General features: G+C 52.9%; 1 protein-coding gene across 2 annotated transcripts in view; it reads left to right on the top strand.

Annotated features, from left to right (window-relative positions):
• The window catches only part of TRPV2 (transient receptor potential cation channel, subfamily V, member 2), a 25146-nt gene extending 10540 nt beyond the window's left edge, over positions 1 to 14606 (top strand). For both annotated transcript variants that reach the window (XM_011975235.1, XM_011975234.1), the window contains 12 exons: positions 252 to 542; positions 1131 to 1429; positions 4066 to 4236; positions 4684 to 4839; positions 5411 to 5509; positions 6278 to 6348; positions 6778 to 6943; positions 9706 to 9772; positions 9888 to 10222; positions 11495 to 11622; positions 12514 to 12593; positions 14396 to 14606. In XM_011975235.1, the coding sequence (XP_011830625.1) occupies positions 252 to 542; positions 1131 to 1429; positions 4066 to 4236; positions 4684 to 4839; positions 5411 to 5509; positions 6278 to 6348; positions 6778 to 6943; positions 9706 to 9772; positions 9888 to 10222; positions 11495 to 11622; positions 12514 to 12593; positions 14396 to 14493 (1961 nt within the window). In that variant the 3' untranslated portion in view covers positions 14494 to 14606. The remainder of the gene's footprint in view (positions 1 to 251; positions 543 to 1130; positions 1430 to 4065; positions 4237 to 4683; positions 4840 to 5410; positions 5510 to 6277; positions 6349 to 6777; positions 6944 to 9705; positions 9773 to 9887; positions 10223 to 11494; positions 11623 to 12513; positions 12594 to 14395) is intronic.
• The last annotated feature ends 438 nt before the right edge of the window (positions 14607 to 15044 follow it).

Raw genomic sequence — 15044 nt, 5'->3', positions numbered from 1 at the left:
AAAAAAAAGAAAAAACAAAGAAATTTAGTTTGTAGGGCAGAAATTGTAGTCATACCTGTTGGTATTGCTTATGTGTTCCTTGGAGCCTTAATACCCTATGACATGGTTGTGCTCCCATCAGTTGTGTGTAGCACCTCTTTTAATCCTCCCAAGGGGTACTTGGAGCTAGGCTTGCTATACCAGCTATTGGGCAGTCCAGCCGCTCCAGATCTCAGCACCACTGTGCCCCTTACCCTCCCTTCTTCCCACAGAGGGCTCCACGGGTAAGACGTGCCTGATGAAGGCTGTGCTGAATCTTAAGGATGGGGTCAACGCCTGCATTCTGCCGCTGCTGCAGATCGACCGGGACTCTGGCAATCCTCAGCCCCTGGTAAATGCCCAGTGTACGGATGACTATTACCGAGGCCACAGCGCTCTGCACATCGCCATTGAGAAGAGGAGTCTGCAGTGTGTGAAGCTCCTGGTGGAGAATGGGGCCAACGTGCATGCCCAGGCCTGCGGCCGCTTCTTCCAGAAGGGCCAAGGGACTTGCTTTTATTTTGGTGAGTGAGCCTTTCTTGGATAAATTGAGGCAAAGAGCGGGTAAGGCCTTGTTCAAGGTCATATGATTAGTGTATGACAGAGCTGGCAGTTAAACCTAGGTCTGTCTGACCCCGACACCCTGCTTCTAACCACTAGGCTGCCTGTGAAAGCAGTTTGTTTTTTGCCCAGGCCAGTCTCAAACTCCTGGGCTCTAACAATCCTCCTGCCTCAGCCTCTCGAACTGGGACTACCAGTTGCACCACTACATCCAGCACTAATTTGTCATAAGATAATTTGTCATAAGAGATGTTTCATCCTCGTCTGGCCACAAGATGGGCATGCACCCAGACCCAGGGAAGGGAGTAGTGGGCTGCTAGCACTGGCATGTGACTTGACCAGGCAGAGCCTGAACAAAGAGGCAGCGTGCCTGGGCTCTGGCAAAGGAGACAGCAAAAGGCAGCAGGTTGGCTGGTCCCTGTTCTGCTCCCTTCAGTGGTAAAGAAGCCTGATCTGCTTCAAGGAGGGCTGGACTTTTGTCCAAGGAGCATGAGGAGTAGGCAGATGGAAAGCAGGAGGCCTGGGGCCCAAGCTGCTCTCTTGGCCTGCAGGTGAGCTACCCCTCTCTTTGGCCGCTTGCACCAAGCAATGGGATGTGGTAAGCTACCTCCTGGAGAACCCACACCAGCCCGCCAACCTGCAGGCCACTGACTCCCAGGGCAACACAGTCCTGCATGCCCTAGTGATGATCTCGGACAACTCAGCTGAGAACATCGAACTGGTGACCAGCATGTACGATGGGCTCCTCCAAGCTGGGGCCCGCCTCTGCCCCACCGTGCAGCTTGAGGACATCCGTAACCGGCAGGATCTCACACCTCTGAAGCTGGCCGCCAAGGAGGGCAAGATCGAGGTGAGTGGCTGTCCCCTTCCCACTTTCCCTCTGCAGGAAGCAGTAGATCTCACCCCAAAATTTCTGCAGAAAGAGCCCGGGGGGGTGAAGAGCAGTGGCTTCTCTGCTTTTCAATGGAACACTCCTGTTAGTAAGAAAATTTTCAGTATGTACCTCTAATATATGTGTGTTTATTTATAAATTGTATATGAACTATTGAATATATTACATTATAAAACAGTGGGATTTTTTTTTTTTGAGACTGAGTTTTACTCTCGTTGCCCAGGCTGGAGTGCAATGGCGCGACCCCGGCTCATCACAACTTCTACTTCCCAGGTTCAAGCAATTCTCCTGCCTCAGCCTCTCAAGTAGCTGGGATTACAGGCATGTGCCACCACACCCAGCTAATTTTGTTTTTGTTTGTTTTGTTTTGTTTTTTGTTTTTTTGAGACGGAGTCTCACTCTGTCACCCAGGCTGGAGTGCAGTGACACGATCTCAGCTCACTGCAACCTCCGCCTCCCGGGTTCAAGCAATTCTCCTGCCTCAGTCCCCTAAGTAGCTGGGATTACAGGCACCCACCACCATGCCCAGCTAATTTTTTTTGTATTTTCAGTAGAGACGGGTTTCACTATGTTGGTCAGGCTGGTCTTGAACTTCTGACCTCATGATCCACCCATGTCAACCTCTCAAAGTGCTGGGATTACAGGCACGCACCAGTGCACCCAGCTAATTTTTTGTATTTTTAGTAGAGACGGAGTTTCACCATATTGGTCAGGCTGGTCTCGAACTCCCGACCTCAGGTGATCCGCCCACCTTAGCCTCCCAGTGTTGGGATTACAGGCGTGAGCCACGGCGCCCAGCCAAACATTGGGAATTTTAAAAAGTCGTTTGGGTTTCTTTATTAAGAGATCGCCTTTTTATATCTTTTGTCTATTTTGCTATTCTGTTTCTGCATATTTATTGATAACTTTATAATGAATTTAGTATTTTGTCTACTATAGCACTTGTAAAATTTTTCCTAGTTCATCATTTGTGTTTTGAATTTTATGATTTTTTTTTTGCCATACAGAATTTAAAAATTTTTATACTCTGCAAGTGTAATTATCTTGTCCTTTAAGGTTCCTTAGTTTTGCTATTGTCTAATTCCTGCTATAAGATTATATAGATAATATATATGTACATAATATATAACTATTATACATTATATTATAGATTATAATTATATATAGTATACATATAATCTTCATACCTATATTCTTTTTTTTTTTGTTTTTGAGACAGAGTCTTGCTCTGTCGCCCAGGCTGGAGTGCTGTGGCGCGATCTCAGCTCACTGCAAGCTCCGCCTCCCGGGTTCATGCCATTCTCCTGCCTCAGCCTCCCGAATAGGTGGGACTACAGGCACCCACTACCTCGCCCGGCGATTTTTTTATATTTTTAGTACAGACGGGGTTTCACCATGTTAGCCAGGATGGTCTCGATCTCCTGATCCCATGATCCACCGGCCTTGGCCTCCCAAAGTGCTGGGATTACAGGCGTGAGCCACCGCGCCCGGCCCATACCCATATTCTTTTCCAAACTTTTGCAGCTGCATTTTTTCTTTTGAGACAGAGTTTCGCTCTTGTTGCCCAGGCTGGAGTGCAGTGGTGCAATCTTGGCTCACTGCAACCTCCGCCTCCCGGGTTAAAGTGATTCTCCTGCCTCAGCCTCCCGAGTAGCTGGGATTACAGGCATGCGCCACCACGCCTGGATAATTTTGTATTTTTAGTAGAGACGGGGTTCCTCCATGTTGGTCAGGCTGGTTGCAAACTCCCGACCTCAGGTAAATCCACCTGCCTCAGCCTCCCAAAGTGCTGAGATTACAGGTGTGAACCACCACGCCCAGCCTGCAGCTGCATTTTTAATGCCTAAGGCTTTGACTAGCTGGAAGTTTTTCTGGTAGGAAGAGTAAACATGAGGCGGCCCACACTGTTCCAAATAGCTTACCAATGGCCTGTTCCAAATAGTTTTTGCCAATAGCTCACCAGGGCTGGCCTCATGGGCTTATGACGGAGATTTCTGAAAGGTTAAGGAAACGATAAACATAAATAGAAGTTTTCACCCTTTTTCGCTACCCTCCCAAGTTTCTTGGAGTGCTCCCTGGGGTGTGTGAACCTCACTTTGTTGTCTAGAGGCACTGCTGTGTGGCCTATGAAATCAGTGCCCTGATCTGTTCCTCCTTTCCCATTCCTCATGTGTGAAACCAGAATGCTTCCTAACCTGTTTGGATTAGGGACCACTTTTTAGTCTGCTGAAAACTCTGGATTCTGACCATGAAATTGCACACACAGATACAGCTAGTAGACTCTGATTTCAGGGGCCTCAAAGACCCCAGGGCTAAGGATCTCTCTGCCATTTGAAGAGTTCAAGGAAGGCCACAGGGTTGGAGAGGGGAAGGAAGAGCCAGGTTGGTTGGCAGGCTGGGGCAGATGTAGCTGGGTGTGTGTGTGTATAAGAGTTTAGACACACAAGGACCTGCATGTACGCGGGCATGTGCACGTGTCAGCTGCAGCTCTGCAGACCGTGGGCAGCTGCAGGGTCCTGGGTGTTTCCCAGCCTTGGCCCAGGATCAGTGCCAGGAGCGGACCGTAAAGGCAAGCTCGTATGGCCACCCTGCAGATTTTCAGGCATATCCTGCAGCGGGAGTTTTCAGGACTGAGCCACCTTTCCCGAAAGTTCACCGAGTGGTGCTATGGGCCTGTCCGGGTGTCGCTGTATGACCTGGCTTCTGTGGACAGCTGTGAGGAGAACTCAGTGCTAGAGATCATCGCCTTTCATTGCAAGAGTCCGGTGAGCCCACAGGGGCGTGGGTGCACATAGAGGACCCAGCAGAGCTCCCAGCAAGGTCCACAAATTGGGGCTGCCTGCTGGACCATATCTGCCCCATTCCTGTGCCAGTGGGGGTGTGGCTGCATGTCCCAGCAGGCCCTGACCATGGCCACTGGGCCCATACTCAATCCATACTCCAGTCCCATCCAACACGGGGATCATGCCAAGGGCCTTGTGGCAACCATCCAGGTCCTCTCTGTTAACCAGCATCTCATTTGGAGGGCAAGCCCCTTGGTCACACTGTAGCTGGGAGGGTTGGGGTGAGGTCCTTTGGAGCTCCTGGGGTGTGGAAGTCTGCTCCCTGTCCTCTCTCCTCATTTCCTGGGCCCTTGCTTTGATCCTGACATGGAGTGGGCAGCCTATTTGCCCTTGTTGACTGTACCCATGGCTCTCCCCTCCCCACCCCAGCACCGACACCGAATGGTCGTTTTGGAGCCCCTGAACAAACTGCTGCAGGCGAAATGGGATCTGCTCATCCCCAGGTTCTTCTTAAACTTCCTGTGTAATCTGATCTACATGTTCATCTTCACCGCTGTTGCCTACCATCAGCCTGCCCTGAAGAAGGCAAGGGCGAGAGGTGGGAGGGGGGTACATATTGGGGGAGGCCTGCTTGAAACAACCCTGGGGGAAGATGGGGCAGTAATAGTGCTGAGGCATGGGCTGCTGGAGTGACATGCCCAAGCTTATGGGAGCCAGCACCCCAGTGCTAACAGTGATACAGTGAAGATTTGCTGAGTGCTCACTGTATGTGAAAAAGGATTCTAGGTGATGGACATGTGTTGATTAATTAATGTTCCCCAAAACCCCTGAGATGGTGAATTACAATCACCCTCAGTTTATAGTAGAGGGAAGGGAGGCACAGGGAGGTTAAGTAACTTGTCCAGGGTCACACAGGCTGAAAGTGGTGTGGAGAGGGAATCTGAATCCAGGCAGTCTGGCTTCAGACCCCACACTGAAATGCTACACAATGTACCTCTCAGGATCTGGTGGTCCTTCCCTGGAGCCCATGTTCCCCTGCTGTTCTGAGGGGTTCTCCACAGCTCAGGCTCAGAGTGGGCCCTCAGCTTCAGCTCTCAAGGGTGAGCTGCTCGAGAGAGGACCCAAAGCCCTAGGTCTCATCTGAGTGTATCTTCAGCAGGCCGCCCCCAACCCGAAAGCGGAGGTTGGAAACTCCATGCTGCTGGCAGGCCACATCTTTGTCCTGCTGGCGGGGATCTACCTCCTCGTGGGCCAGGTGAGTGCCCCTCCCCTTCTCCCACCAAGAAGTAAACCTAGAATTCTGCTTCAGGGGGCTTAGAGCAAGTTAGCTGCATCCCCTCACTGACAGTAGCCGGTCCCATCCACAACAACCAACCTCACCGAAGCTGAGGGCCAGAGGTTCTGGCCTTGCTTTCTGAGTCCCCGGCAACCCTCTGCTGTGCTTTTGGGGTTCCTCGGGGTAGCAGATAACTTCTCTGATTCCTTGGCAGTACAGGCTGTGCTCCCCCAGGAATAGAGCTGGAAGCCCCTGTCCCCAGCTAGGCCCCTCGGCTGGGAAGTTCCCCTCTTGGGGAGCACAGAGACCGGGGGTAGGTGGGGTTCAGGCCAATTCACCCAGTAGGGCCTCTTCAGTGGGAAATGCTGTAAGCCTGCAGGACACAGGCTGGACACCAAGACATTGGGACCTCCTTAGAGTGGGCAGAACTTGGGCACCAAACCCAGGTTGGCTGGGGTATGGGTGCTCCCTGTGAGGCCAGGGAGAAGGGAAGGGAAAGGCGCCCTTCCCCTTCCTGCATGCAGTGCAGAGGTTCTTCATCTGCACCCCCCGGCCTTGCCTAGGTGGCTGCTCTTTCTGGAAAAAGAGTCCCAAGCTATCTCAGCTATCAGAAGTATTCATGAGTCCCCCAAAACCAAAGCTGCTGACTTAGCCCTAGCCGGGGTGGCAGGCTCCCGCTCAGCCAGGCCAGCAGGGGGCATTCGGGAGAGCAGGTTTCACAGCCCTCTGTCCTCTCTTTCTCCGCAGCTGTGGTACTTCTGGCGGCGCCACCTGTTCATCTGGATGTCGTTCATAGACAGCTACTTTGAAATCCTCTTGTATGTGGATTCTCACTCCTCCTCCCCTCAACTGTCTCTGAGGCCTGGAAGGGGCAGGTGTGGCAGAAGGCACCAGGTTGACTTTAGAGCCGAGGTCACGGGGCGCAGGAAGTCGGGACCTGTGTACAGGCCAGACCCAGGAGTCTAGACTGCTGTCCAGCCTGGGGCCCTTTGTGCTCGTATCACTGTAGATGGTGATAGTGACATTTACTAGGCCTCGGCACACACCTATTTCACTTAGTCCTTGAAAACACTCTTTGTGTCAGGCATCATTATTATTATGCCCATTTTACAGTGGGAGGGAACTGAGGCCCGCTGAGGTTAAATGTCTTGCCTAAGATGGAGGTCAGGACCTTGGTCAGCGCAGGCCAGTGAGGGCTCAGGGAGCCCAGTGGCCAGCAAGCCCACCTGGATCCTGCTCCCATACAGCCTGTTCCAGTCCCTGCTCACAGTGCTGTCCCAGGTGCTGTGTTTTCTGGCCATCGAGTGGTACCTGCCCCTGCTTGTGTCTGCGCTGGTGCTGGGCTGGCTGAACCTGCTTTACTATACACGTGGCTTCCAGCACACAGGCATCTACAGTGTCATGATCCAGAAGGTGAGAGAAGGGGGTGGTCCAGAGGGACTCTTTTGGCCTCATCAGGCAAGAGCCTTCCTCCACAGCTATCCTAGGCAGAGGAGGGCATGTGTACATCTGCCTGCGTGCCAGCACCCAGATACTTGCTGGATGGAAGCTTAAGTACAGGCATGCGTATACCTCTCTCAGGGTTCTGCACGCACATGCAAACACATGCACATATGTGTGTTTGCAGGTGTCCACACGGGAGCATGTGCATCCTTCCACATGCAAGGAGCAAAGAATATGTGCATAAGCTCATCTGCGTGTCTGTGGCCTGGGATGTGTGGGCGCGGGCATGTAACTGTGTTCATTTATGTATTCAGCACATGTTTAGGGAGTGCCTACTGTGGGTCGGGCCCTGTTCTAGGTGTTGGGAATATAGCAGAGAGCAAAACAAGTCCTTGCTCCCCTGAAGCTGATGTTCTGGTGGGAGGAAATGAAAACCTTAAGAAAACAACTGAGAACATTCCACACTACTAAATTCTATGAAGGAAAAAAAATGCACAGGACATGATGGGGAATGGCTGGGATCAAGCACCCTTTAGATGGGATGGTCTGGGAAGCCTCTCTAAAGAGGGGATGTTTAAGTTGAGACCTGAAAGAATGATTCAGCCACTGCAGGGTGAGGGGAGATATTCTCAGCAGAGGGCACAGCAATGGCTGCCATGAGCCAGAAGCAGCTTGGGGTGCTTGGGACAGGGCGAGGAGGCTGGGTGGCTGGGGAGATGGCAGGAGGGTGGAGGTGAGGAGGTTGGGAGGAAGGGAAGGGCCAGGGATCCCTTCCACGGGGAGGAATTTGGAGGCCCCCAGAGGCTTTTTTTTTTTAATTGTAGTAAAATGCATCTAACATAGAAATTAACTGTTTTTTTCTTTTTGAGACGAGTCTTGCTCTTGTTGCCTAGGATAGAGTACGATGGCATAATCTCGGCTCACTGCAAACCCCTATTCCTGGGTTCAAGTGATTCTCCTGCCTCAGCCTCCCGAATAGCTGGGATTACAGGCACCCACCACCATGCCTGGCTAATTTTTGTATTTTTAGTAAAGACAGGTTTTCACCACGTTGGCCAGGCTGGTCTCGAACTCCTGACCTTAGGTGATCTGCCTGCCTTGGCCTCCCAAAGTGCTGGGATTACAGGCGTGAGCCACTGTGCCTGGCCCATTTTAACCATTTAAAAAAATATATACGGCTAAGTGTCATTAAGTACATTCACACTGTTGTATAACCATCACCACCATCCATCTCCAGAACTTTCTTGTCATCCCAAACTGAAACTCAATGCCCATTAAAAACAACTCCCCATTCTCTCCTTTCCCCGGTCCCTGGAAGCCACCATTCCACTTTCTGTTTCTACGAATTTGACAACCATAGCTACGTTGTATAAGTGAAATCATACAGTATTTGTCCTTTAATGTCTGGCTTATTTTACTCAGTATAATGTCCTCAAGGATCAGCCATGTTGTAGCATATGTCAGAAATTCCTTCTTTTTTTTTTTTTTTTTTTTGAGATGGAATCTTGCTCTGTTACCCAGGCTGCAGTGCAGTAGTGCAATCTTAGCTCACTGCAACCTCTGCCACCCAGGTTCAAGCGATTCTCTTGCCTCAGCCTCCCGAGTAGCTGGGACTACAGGCATGTGTCACCACACCTGGCAAATTTTTTGTATTTTTAGTAGAGATGAAGTTTTTCCATGTTGGCCAGGATGATCTTGAACTCCTGACCTCAGGTGATCCACCCATCTTGGCCTCCCAAAGTGCTGGGATTACAGGCTGAGCCACCATACCCAGCAATTCCTTCCTTTTTAAGGCTGAGTAGTATCCCATTGTGTAGATACACCACATTTTGTGCGTCCATTCATCTGTCGATCCAGTCACCTGTTGCTTCCACCGTTTGATCTTTGTGAATAATGCCGCTATAAACAGGGGTGTACAAGTATCTGTTAGAGTCCCTGTTTTCAATTCTTTTGGGCATATAGATACCCAGAAATGGAATTGCTGGGTCATACGGTAGTTCTATATTTAATTTTGTGACCCTGGAAGGTTTTTCTTTTTTTTTTTTGAGATGAGACTCATTCTGTCACCCAGGCTGGAGTGCGGTGACACGATCATAGCTCATTGCAGCCTTGACATTCTGGGCTCAAGCAATCCTCCTGTCTCAGCCTCCTGAGTAGCTGGCACTGTAGGCTTGTGCCACCATGCCTGGCTACTGGAAAGTTTTAAGCAGGAAAACAATGTGATCTGAGACATATATACATACATATATTATTATTATTTTGAGATGATGTCTCACCCTGTAGCCCAGGCTGGAGTGCAGTGGTGTGATCTTGGCTCACCACAACCTCTGCCTCCTGGGTTCAAGCGATTCTCCTGCCTCAGCCTCCCGAGTAGCTGGGATTACAGGCGCAGGCGTGCCACTGCACCCGGCTAATTTTTTGTATTTTTAGTAGAAACGGTTTCACCATGTTGGCCAGGCTGGTCTTGAACTCCCAACCTCAGGTAATCTGCCCGTCTCAGCCTCCCAAAGTGCTAGGATTACAGGCATGAGCCACCGCACCCAGCCAGATCTGAGATATATTTTTAAAAGACTCCTCTGCTCAGTGTGGCTCCACAGGACCCACGTATGCATAAGTATGTGTGCGTATGTTCAGTGTACATGGGAAACATGCTGCTGTGGGTGAGGCAGGGGTCTGGGGCCGTGACTGGTGGCCCAGCTACCCACTTTGGCCCCTGGGCACATGTGTTCCAGGTCATCCTGCGGGACCTGCTGCGCTTCCTTCTGATCTACTTAGTCTTCCTCTTCGGCTTCGCTGTAGGTAAAGGCTCCCTCCGGCCCCCTTCCCCTTCCCCACGTTCCTTGTCCACCCTGTATACTCTCAAGGCTGCCTGCCGGCCTCCTGGGCTGAGGACCCCTCTCCCTTCATCCCATAGCCCTGGTGAGCCTGAGCCAGGAGGCTTGGCGTCCCGAAGCTCCTACAGGCCCCAATGCCACAGAGTCTGTGCAGCCCGTGGAGGGACAGGAGGATGAGGGCAACAGGGCTCCGTACAGGGGTATCCTGGAAGCCTCCTTGGAGCTCTTCAAATTCACCATTGGCATGGGCGAGCTGGCCTTCCAGGAACAGCTGCACTTCCGTGGCATGGTGCTGCTGCTGCTGCTGGCCTACGTGCTGCTCACCTACATCCTGCTGCTCAACATGCTCATCGCCCTCATGAGCGAGACCGTCAACAGTGTCGCCACTGACAGCTGGAGCATCTGGAAGCTGCAGGTGCCACCAGAGAGGCTCCCTGCCTCCACCCCACCCCACACTCAGGTGGTGGGGAGGGCTCTGGACCCCGCGGAGTTGGGCCTTCCCTAGCCAGGGGGTGCCGGGTTGGGCAGCTCTACCTTGTCAGTCTTCCTCCTCCTTTTTTTTTTTTTTTTCCCCTGGAGACAAGGTCTTGCTCTGTCACCCAGGCTGGAGTGCAGTGGCACAATCACAGCTCAATGCAGCCTCAGCCTCCTGAGCTCAAGTGATCCTCCTTCCTCAGCCTCCTGAGTAGCTGGGGTTACAGGCAGTTGATACCACACCCGGCTAATATTTTTATTTTTTGTAGAGAAGAAGGTCTTACTATGTTGCCCGGCCTCAGGTGATCCTCCCACCTTTGCCTCCCAAAGTGCTGGGATTACTCCCTCCTCCTTTAAGAAGCTCACACATGTACTCAAGACAGTGTCCAGCACCAAGTAGGTGCTCAATGTGCCACCAGCTACTATTATCATCATTGTTGTCCAGTTTTTTTTTTTTTTTTTGAGTCAGAGTTTTGCTCTTGTTGCCCAGGCTGGAGTGCAATGGCGCAATCTTGGCTCACTGCAACCTTTGTCTCCTGAGTTCAAGCAATTCTCCCACCTCAGCCTCCCAAGTAGCTAGGATTATAGGCATGTGCTACCACACCCTCACTAACTTTTTGTATTTGGTAGAGACAAGGTTTCACCATGTCGGTCAAGCTGGTCTTGAACTCCTGACTTCCGGTGATCCACCTGCCTTGGCCTCCCAAAGTGCCAGCATTACAGGTGTGAGCCACCATGCCCCACCCTGCTGCTTATTCATTGTTGATCTTGGGGAAGTCATTTATCTTCTCTGAGCCTCGGTGCCCTCCTCTGCAAGGTTCTGTGCCCCACCTGACTCACTAGTATGCCTCTGGGCAGGCACATGTATGGGGTGAGCAAATGAAGTTCTGTCCCTGGTGGTGTGGCCATCTGGAGCCTGAACGATGTAAGAACAAGTATCTGTCAAGTACTTATAACACACAGACTTCCCATCAGCTGTCTGAGGCACTTTGTCCTCAGGCTACAAATGGGGAAACTGAGATGCAGAGAGGCTGAGGGCCCAACCCCACACAGGTAATCGGATGTTGGAGCCAGATTCTAATCCGTGTGTTTAGTTGACTTTGGGTTATACTGTGAAGTGCTGCGGGGCACTTTCCTGCTCCGCTTGCCTTGTGTGCCTTTGCCCCCAGGCAGGGTCCCAGGACGTTCTGTCTGATGCATCCTTTGTCCCCAGAAAGCCATCTCTGTCCTGGAGATGGAGAATGGCTATTGGTGGTGCAGGAAGAAGCAGCAGCGGGCAGGCGTGATGCTGACCGTCGGCACTAAGCCAGATGGCAGCGCCGATGAGCGCTGGTGCTTCAGGTGAGTGAGTGGCAAGAGGGTCTCCTGGCCCTCCTGTCCAGCAATCCCTGGGGCCCCCACTGCAGTGCAGGGCACAGCTGCCAGGAGCCAGGTCTGGTGGGAGGGGTAGGTACAAAGAGCACCAGGGACTGAGCCTGAGCAGGTGAGGTCAGGGGTCTGGATCTCACAAGCCATGGCTGCCACATGACTGGCCATCTGCCTGTCCTAGTGGCTTAAACTGAAGATCCCCTCCTGGTGATCTCAGACTCCTCCTTGTAGCCTGAAATGTGGTACAGTAAGGAGGCCAAGAAGTCAGAGGGACCCTTGGGTTCCCAGCACTCTAGCCTTGCCCTGGCTGCTCTGTGTCCCCCCACCCCCAATTCTGCCAGCCTGATCTCGGAGCTACAACCCCTTCCATGGAGAACGTGCCCTTCTGTGTCCAGCAAAGGCTGGGACACTGGGAGAGGGAACCTAGTGACAAACACACAGCTAAAAACAGATACTGTCGTGAGGCAGCAGATGAGCAGAGAGAGCAGAGAGAGCAGAGAGAGCAGATGAGCAGAGAGAGCCGAGTCTCAGGCGTGAGGAACAGCCGTGAAAGTCCCCAGAACCCGGGAGCACAGATACACCTGATCTGAATTCCTCTTTTCTAGTTGCTCTGGGCAACCCAGGCTGCTGTGAGCAGCCGGAAGCGATGGATGCTGATTCCTGCAAGTGGGCTCCTGCCTCACAGGACAGGGCTCCAAGTGGGTGGCCCAGAACCCTGCAGAGAGAAAGCCTGTCCTCCTCAGAGCCTCTGTGTCCACCAGAGAATCTCTGCGTAGTCTCCCAATTTGGGGGTCCAGGTCCCTCTCTGGGGTGGGGGGGCGCGGTCAAAGCAGGCAAACCTCAGAGCTCCTCTGTTGCCCTCAGGGTGGAGGAGGTGAACTGGGCTTCGTGGGAGCAGACGCTGCCTACGCTGTGTGAGGACCCGTCAGGGGCAGGTGTCCCTCGTGAGTAGCCTGGTGACTGGAGCCTCTGCCCTGGGGTGTGTGTCTCTGCTGCTTGGCCGCAAAGCCTTGGAGAGTCTGGGGCGGGACCCAGAGACCTCCTCATAGTCACTTTGCAGATCCCCGCACACCAGCTCCTCTTACAGGGATTGCCTCCTTAAAACAGTGGTTTCCTCCTTTCCTTTCCACCCACACCTTGCTTTCAGGCAGGAACCAGGGAAAACCTCTGAGGCTGTTAGCGCTTCCATTAGCCCAGCCTCTGGCTGCCCTCTCTCCGATGCCAGTCAGTCACACCCTTTGCCCATTCAATTGATTATCAAGGGTCTGTCGCCAGCCAGGCCTGGGCTGAGCCTGGGGACTCAGCAGGGGAATAGGGCTGTGTCACAGCGCAGCCCACAACAGAGGCACCATCTCCCTGGACCCTCAGAGGAACTGCCCTGCATAGGCCCTCAGCCCCTTCACACCCCAAATCCCCTACCTCTGAGAAACCACTTCCCATGCCTCCCCCATGTCCGTGGCCTGTGTCCTCTCTGTTCTAGTGTAGTGATGGCCCCTCCTGTCCCCACCCTGCTGCCTCCACCAAGATCTGTTCCTTCCTCCCACCCTCAGAGGCCTGAGGATTAGCTGTCTCCCCTGCATACCCTTTCTTTCTAGAACCTTCAATAGCTCCCACCTTCCACTGGTTCACCTCCTCTCCTTTCTCCATCTCTTTCCTGACAAATTTCACTTGCTTGTGCCTGTTGCGCCCCACAACAGCCTCCTGAGTTGCCCATGGCCCCTGTTGTAGGGAGGCTACTCTGGCCTCTTCTGCCCCACAGCCTGCTGGTTTCCCAGGCTCCTGGGCCGTGACCATGGCTTCACATACAAACAGGTTTCCCTTCACCCTCTCTTTGCATCCCCCTCCCTTCACTACAATGCCAGGAAAGTCACCTCTGAAAGTCACCTTGTCCCTCCCTCATCTTGCCCCAAGCACTCCACACCCCACTGCCTGCTGGGGCCTCCAATGTGACATTCCCAACAGGAGCAGCCTTGGGGTTGCCCCAGCAGGTCACATATATGTCACCCCACCCCCTCCTTACCCAGGTAGAAGGCCTTGAGTCTCAGCCTATTCCCCCCGCTATACCGGCTCTCCCACCTGGAGCTGAGTGTCCTTGACCTCTCAGGCGGCCACTCATCCCTCTGCCCTGCCTCTCACTTCTGCTTCTGTACCACTGCAGGGCGGCCCAGCCTGCACCCTTATCCCATTCCAGTCCTGCTAATGTGGACAAAAACTACATGCAGCCCACACTACACAATGCCTCCCGCTGTCTGGAAGGCTGCACTCCTCAGAGCCGAGGTCAGGGCCCAAAGCTGTCTAACCCACTCCCCACACCTCCATCCAAGGTGGCGTCTGCAGTGCCCCTTGTTCTTTGCTTTCCTTGGTTCATCTCTGGATTTGTCTCTGTCAGAAGCGCTCTTCCTCCCCTCTGGGTGTCCAAATCTGCCACCTCCCCTGCGGGATGGGTCCCGTCTCTCCTCTGAGCTCCCCCCAGCATGTCTCAGGTGTTCTGATCTCTGACACAAAGTCTGTCACCTCCAGGCACTTTAAGCCCCTGGGGGTGTTGGGAAGCCCCTGACATGGCAAGGGATTGGGAAATGCTTGTGGAGTGAGGGAAGCAGGGAGAGGGACTGCTGGCCTCCAGAACTGCTGAGGCTGTCCCCATGGCATGACGTGTTTTCATCACTGTGGCCCCTTGTTTCCCTGGTGCCTGCTTCCTGGGGACACACTCAAGGGTTAAGCCACAGTGCTTGCCATCTGTTAACAGGAACTCTCAAGAACCCTGTCCTGGCTTCCCCACCCAAGGATGAAGATGGTGCCTCTGAGGAAGACCATGTGCCCCTCCAGCCTCTCCAGTCCAACTGATGGCCCAGATGCAGCAGGAGGCCAGAGGACAGAGCAGGGGATATTTCCAGCCACATCTGCTGGCTCTGGGGTCCCAGTGAATTCTGGTGGCAAATATATATTTTCACTAACTCTTCTGGAAACATTATTTGAGCAGAGTTGCTGGGACCCATAGAGCTGGTAATGTCTGCATCTCTCTGTGTACACAGGTCTGTGTATGGGACTAGGTTGCTCCTGCCCTTGCCTGGGCACAGAGACCCTCAGCTGCTGTGTCCCCACCCTCAGCCCCACGTCCTCAAGTCTGGAGACTGCCCTCTTCCTGGGTGCAGGCAGCTGGCTGAGGTGCTGTGCCCATTGTGGCAGATATATGGTGGTGGACATGTGCAAACAGCCACCTCTCCTGTCTCCACCACGACACTCTTTGCTTTCCACACCCTCCCTGCTTTCGGGCAGGCACCTGGGAAAATCCGTTAAAGCCACCTCTCTTGCTTTCTCTTCCTACTGGGCTTCTTGCTCAATTCCCACCCCTCCCAAGCCATTCTCTGCAGGGCAGCCAGAGAGACCTTCCTAAG

Source organism: Mandrillus leucophaeus, unplaced genomic scaffold (assembly GCF_000951045.1).
Source record: "Mandrillus leucophaeus isolate KB7577 unplaced genomic scaffold, Mleu.le_1.0 Scaffold153, whole genome shotgun sequence".
In the NCBI taxonomy this organism is placed as follows: Eukaryota; Metazoa; Chordata; class Mammalia; order Primates; family Cercopithecidae; genus Mandrillus; species Mandrillus leucophaeus.
This window is presented reverse-complemented; position numbering and strand designations above follow the sequence as displayed.